The following is a 6,504-nucleotide window of genomic DNA, read 5'->3' as shown; positions in this document are numbered from 1 at the left end:
TCATGTTCTGTCTCTCATCCATCCTCCTCCTCCTCCTCTTCCTCATGTCCTCTTTCATGTTCTGTCTCTCATCCATCCATCTCCGCCTCCTGTCCTCTCTCATGTTCTGTCTCTCATCCATCCTCCTCCTCCTGCTGTCCTCTCTCATGTTCTGTCTCTCATCCATCCTCCTCCTCCTCATTCTCTCATGTTCTGTCTCTCATCCACTCCGTCTTCCTCCCTTATTGCGTCTCTGTTCCAGAACAGTTTGTGAAGTTGGAGTCCCTCGTTGCCTAGCGACCTGTTTAAACAGCCTCAGTCCTATTACCTTCTCCCTCCTCTTCCTCTCTCTCCTCTTCCTCCCCCTCTCGTCTGCACTCCTCAGTTGAGACAGTTACTTTCTTCTCCATCTTAAGAGGCATGCTAGACTTCCGGGGTTTCTTCTTGGGGGCGGGATCAGCTGAAGTACACCAACCTCCTTGATTGGATGATCCGAGAACCTTGGCCCCTCCCACTGACCCGGAGGAAGAAGCCAATTGGTCCAACAGAGACGAGGAAGAGGGAAGAGGGGAGGTCTGTCGTGTAGCACGGTAGAACTGAGACAGTGGTTGAACTTCTCCCAGAGTAGAAACCAATAGCTGGGTCTGGAAGGAGGACAGAGGAGCAGTGATGCCCACTGAGGGATGCCCTGTCCTGGGGAAGATGGGCCCCCTGTGGGGGTCTGGGCTGGAGAGTTTGTCTGGCTCTGCGTGGGGGGCTGGGGTGGGGTTTGAAAGGTGAGTCAGAGGGGTGTGTTGTCGTTGCTGTTGTGGATGCTGGGGGTGGTTTAGGGGTACGGCTGCGGCTGTGTTGTGGCACCTCTGTTGTTTATGGAGTTTGTCATAGGTGTGTGTGTGTTGACTCCAGGTGTGTGTGTGTTGACTCCAGGTGTGTGTGTGTCGTGTGTGTGTGTTTGCGGTCTCCCTGTGTGGTGTTGGTGAGTGTCTAAGTGTATCCATGTGTAATCTGGGATTGGGGTTAGCGCTGTGTCTGTTGCGGCTCCTCAGTGAGCTAAACACCATACCACACCCGTCCACAGTGCACCTGTGCTTTATCTTCAGGTGTACCGCGTTGTAGTGGATCTTCAAGGTTCCTTTGTCATAGAAGCTCTTGTCGCAGGCACCACAGCAAACCCTGCCCTTACAGAGGGAGGGCGAGACCTCTGGGAAGAGCCAGCCCTTAGGGAGGGAGGAGGAGCAGGGGGGAGAGGACACGTCAGGGAAGAGCCTGTCGTTACGGAGGGAGGAGGATGAGGAGGGGCGGGACACTACACGGAACAGGCTCTGGGCCAGCATAGAAAGAGAGGAGGAGGAGGATGGAGAGGAGGAAGAGAGGGAGGAGGAGGAAGAGAGGGAGGAGGTGTTGTTGCTGTCGAAGTTCTTCTTCTGTAGCTCAGGGTTGGTTACTAGGTAACTGAGTCGACAACGGTGGAGGCGTTGATCGTCATGGTTACCGACCGGCTGCTGCTGGTCGTGGTCACGGTGTGGCTGCCCTGACGACGACCTCGTCGGTGACTCGTTGTGTTCAGGTTTAGGTTCCATTGTCTTGGTCCCAGTTCCGTTTCCTATTTCTCCTCCTAGACCGTTAACGGCAGCCGGTACCGGACTCACCAGGTTACCATATGGAGACCCAGACTCAGACACGCTGCTTTCTGACTGGTGCTGTGGTCCTTCGCTCTGTTTGACCCTCCCGGGCCTCCGTAGTCCACCCAGCCTGGTGGGAGGGGCCAAACCCTGCAAGGGGGAGGGGCTATGGAACTGGAATGGGAGGAGCATAGAGAGACTGGCAGGAAAATTATCAAAATGGGGGAGATTGGCAGGACTGCCCTTCTCAAAATGGTGCCCAGTCGCCGGAATGCCTTTCTCAAAGTGGTGGATGCTAGCAGGGCTGCCCTTCTCAAAATGGTGGATGCTAGCACGGCTGCCCTTCTCAAAATGGTGGATGCTAGCAGGGCTGCCCTTCTCAAAATGGTGGATGCTAGCAGGGCTACCTTTCTCAAAATGGTGAACACTCACAGGACTGCCCATCTCAAAATGCCCGCCCTGCCTGTTGCTCTCAATGAACGCTTGGATGTTGGAGACCGTCCGGGAAGAGGAGGGATCAGAGAGGTCATTTCCCAGTGAGTCCTGAAAGGTCATGAGCTCTACGATTGTCCGCGTTTCTCCGAACCTCAGGAACTGTTGTAGAGTCACAATCTCTTCCTTATGACAGACCACTGTCCAATGCTCCAATACGCTGCCGGAAGAGTTCTAGAGGGGGAGAGAGGAGGGGGGAGACAGTACAGACTCAGTGAGAATAGCCTTGCTATTGAGAAATGCCACTATAGACAGACCTGGTTCTCTAGAGCAGACAGGCTATGTGCTCATTGCCCACAAAATGAGGTGGAAACTGAGCTGCACTACCTAACCTCCTGCCCAATGTGTGACCATATTAGAGACACATATTTCCCTCAGATTACACAGACCCACAAAGAATTTGAAAACAAACCCAATTTTGATAAACTCCCATATCTACTGGGTGAAATATCACAGTGTGGGGCCTCCTGCGTGGTGCAGTGGTCTACGGAACCGCCATGCTAGAGGATTCACTACAGAGTAGTATGTATCCTCTATCCCCCTACCTGTAGTATGTATCCTCTATCCTCTATCCCCCTACCTGTAGTATGTGTCCTCTATCCCCCCTACCTGTAGTATGTATCCTCTATCCCCCTACCTGTAGTATGTATCCTCTATCCCCCTACCTGTAGTATGTATCCTCTACCCCCCTGCCTGTAGTATGTATCCTCTATCCTCTATCCCCCTACCTGTAGTATGTATCCTCTATCCCCCCTACCTGTAGTATGTATCCTCTATCCCCCCTACCTGTAGTATGTATTCTCTATCCCCCTACCTGTAGTGTGTATCCTCTATCCCCCTACCTGCAGTATGTATCCCCTATCCCCCTACCTGTAGTATGTATTCTCTATCCCCCCTACCTGTAGTATGTATCCTCTATCCCCCTACCTGTAGTATGTATTCTCTATCCCCCCTACCTGTAGTATGTATTCTCTATCCCCCCTACCTGTAGTATGTATCCTCTATCCCCCTACCTGTAGTATGTATCCTCTATCCCCTACCTGTAGTATGTATCCTCTATCCCCCTACCTGTAGTATGTATTCTCTATCCCCCCTACCTGTAGTATGTATTCTCTATCCCCCCTACCTGTAGTATGTATCCTCTATCCCCCTACCTGTAGTATGTATCCTCTATCCCCCCTACCTGTAGTATGTATCCTCTATCCCCCCTACCTGTAGTATGTATCCTCTATCCCCCTACCTGTAGTATGTATCCTCTATCCCCCTACCTGTAGTATGTATCCTCTACCTGTAGTATGTATCCTCTATCCCCCCTACCTGTAGTATGTATCCTCTATCCCCCTACCTGTAGTATGTATCCTCTATCCCCCTACCTGTAGTATGTATCCTCTATCCCCCTACCTGTAGTATGTATCCTCTATCCCCCTACCTGTAGTATGTATTCGCTATCCCCCCTACCTGTAGTATGTATCCTCTATCCCCCCTACCTGTAGTATGTATCCTCTATCCCCCCTACCTGTAGTATGTATCCTCTATCCCCTACCTGTAGTATGTATCATCTATCCCCCTACCTTTAGTATGTATCCGCTATCCCCCCTACCTGTAGTATGTATCCTCTATCCCCCTACCTGTAGTATGTATCCGCTATCCCCCCTACCTGTAGTATGTATCCTCTATCCCCCCTACCTGTAGTATGTATCCTCTATCCCCCCTACCTGCAGTATGTATCCTCTATCCCCCTACCTGTAGTATGTATCCTCTATCCCCCTACCTGTAGTATGTATCCGCTATCCCCCCTACCTGTAGTATGTATCCTCTATCCCCCTACCTGTAGTATGTATCCGCTATCCCCCCTACCTGTAGTATGTATCCTCTATCCCCCCTACCTGTAGTATGTATCCTCTATCCCCCCTACCTGCAGTATGTATCCTCTATCCCCCTACCTGTAGTATGTATCCTCTATCCCCCTACCTGTAGTATGTATCCTCTATCCCCCTACCTGTAGTATGTATCCTCTATCCCCCCTACCTGTAGTATGTATCCTCTATCCCCTACCTGTAGTATGTATCCTCTATCCCCTACCTGCAGTATGTATCCCCTATCCCCCTACCTGTAGTATGTATCCTCTATCCCCCTACCTGTAGTATGTATCCTCTATCCCCCTACCTGTAGTATGTATCCTCTATCCCCCTACCTGTAGTATGTATCCTCTATCCCCCCTACCTGTAGTATGTATCCTCTATCCCCCTACCTGTAGTATGTATCCTCTATCCCCCCTACCTGTAGTATGTATCCTCTATCCCCTACCTGTAGTATGTATCCTCTATCCCCCTACCTGTAGTATGTATCCTCTATCCCCCTACCTGTAGTATGTATCCTCTATCCCCCTACCTGTAGTATGTATCCTCTATCCCCCCTACCTGTAGTATGTATCCTCTATCCCCCCTACCTGTAGTATGTATCCTCTATCCCCCTACCTGTAGTATGTATCCTCTATCCCCCTACCTGTAGTATGTATCCTCTATCCCCCCTACCTGTAGTATGTATCCTCTATCCCCCCTACCTGTAGTATGTATTCTCTATCCCCCTACCTGTAGTATGTATCCTCTATCCCCCTACCTGTAGTATGTATCCTCTATCCCCTACCTGCAGTATGTATCCTCTATCCCCCTACCTGTAGTATGTATCCTCTATCCCCCTACCTGTAGTATGTATCCTCTATCCCCCTACCTGTAGTATGTATCCTCTATCCCCCTACCTGTAGTATGTATCCTCTATCCCCCCTACCTGCAGTATGTATCCTCTACAGTAGTCTTGAAGGGTCCACCCCAGACTGTTTAGAATGTATAGAACCTGCAATACATAAATAGTTGTGAGCTGTTAGAACACACCCCTTAACTTATTCTCTATTTCATTGTGTTACAGCCATGAATTTTAAAAATGGAGATTTTGTGTTTTTTGATCTACGCCCATATTGTCTACATTTCATTTTGGTTATGGAACGTTTTTTTGAAAATAATTAACAATGAAAAGAAGCTGAAATGTCTTGAGTCATTAAGTATTCAACCCTTTTGTTATGGCAAGACTAAATAAGTTCTGGAGTAAAATGTAACAAGTCACAAAAAATAGTGTTTAACATGATTTTTGAAGGACAACCTCATCTCTGTACCCCACACCACGTACAATTATCTGTAAAGTCTCTCAGTTGAGCAGTCAATGTCAAACACAGATTCAACCTCAAAGACCAGGTTGTTTTTCCAAGGCCTCGCAAAGAAAGGGCCCCTATTGGTAGATGGGGGAATAAAAAGCAGACATTGAATATCCCTTTGAGCACGGTGAAGATATTAATTATGCTTTGGATGGTGTATCAATACACCCAGTCACTACAAAGATACAGGCTTCCTTCCTAACTTAGTTGCTGGAGAGGAAGGAAACCGCTCAGGGATTTCACCATGAGGCCAATGGCGACTTTAAAACAGTTACAGAGTTCAATGGCTGTAATAGGAGAAACCTGAGGATGGATCAACAACATTGTAGTTACTCCAAAATACTAACCTAAATGACAGAGTGAAAAGAGTAATTCAAGTTTTGACTTAAATTGGCTTGAAAATCTATGGCAAGACTTGTAAATAGCTGTCTAGCCAACAACTTGACAGAGCTTGAAGACTTTTTATAATAGACAAAAATTGTCCAATCCAGGTGTGGAAAGCTGTTCGAGACTTACCCAGAAAGACTCACAGCTGTAGTCACCACTAAACGTGATTCTAACTGTCACGTTCTGACCATAGTTCTTTTGTGTTTTCCTTGTTTTAGTGTTGGTCAGGACGTGAGCTGAGTGGGCATTCTATGTTGTGTGTCTGGGTTGTTTTTCTGTGTTCGGCCTAGTATGGTTCTCAATCAGAGGCAGGTGTCGTTAGTTGTCTCCGATTGAGAATCATACTTAGGTAGCCTGGGTTTCACTGTGTTTTTGTGGGTGGTTGTCTTCTGTCTTTGTGTCATTGCACCAGATAGGACTGTTTCGATTTTCACATTTGTTGTGTTGTATTTTGTTGTGTTCTCGTGTATGGTCTTGATTAAACATGTTGAACTCCAACCACGCTGCATTTTGGTCCTCCTCTCCTTCAACGAAAGAAAACCGTTACACTAACATGTATTGACTCAGGGGTGTGAATGCTTACGAAAATTTGCTATTTCTGTATTTCATTTTCAATACATTTGCAAAAATGTCTTAAAATATGTTTTCACTTTTGCATTATGGGGTATTGTGTGTAGAGGAGTGAGAAAAAAACAATTTAATCAATTTTGAATTCAGGCTAAATGTGGAATAAGTCAAGGGGTATGAATACTTTCTGAAGGCCCTGTAGATACATGTGTAATGATTTATAAAGTATAATCATTTTATACTAATTTA

General features: G+C 47.4%; 1 protein-coding gene across 1 annotated transcript in view; it reads right to left on the bottom strand.

The window, feature by feature from the left end:
- Positions 1-284: 284 nt before the first annotated feature.
- The window catches only part of LOC118966151 (zinc finger protein basonuclin-2-like), a 22,729-nt gene continuing 16,509 nt past the window's right edge, over positions 285-6,504 (bottom strand). Inside the window, exons 4-7 of the mRNA XM_090185661.1 lie at positions 4,881-4,946; positions 1,980-2,267; positions 1,043-1,814; positions 285-736 (exon numbers count right to left, since the gene is read on the bottom strand). Of these exons, the coding sequence (XP_090041787.1) occupies positions 285-736; positions 1,043-1,814; positions 1,980-2,267; positions 4,881-4,946 (1,578 nt within the window). The remainder of the gene's footprint in view (positions 737-1,042; positions 1,815-1,979; positions 2,268-4,880; positions 4,947-6,504) is intronic.

The sequence above is a fragment of the Oncorhynchus mykiss genome, chromosome 9 (genome assembly GCF_057628025.1).
Source record: "Oncorhynchus mykiss isolate SJ-2025 chromosome 9, ASM5762802v1, whole genome shotgun sequence".
NCBI lineage: Eukaryota > Metazoa > Chordata > Actinopteri > Salmoniformes > Salmonidae > Oncorhynchus > Oncorhynchus mykiss.
Note: the sequence above shows the minus strand (reverse complement) of the source record. Positions and strands in the feature narration are given on the sequence as shown.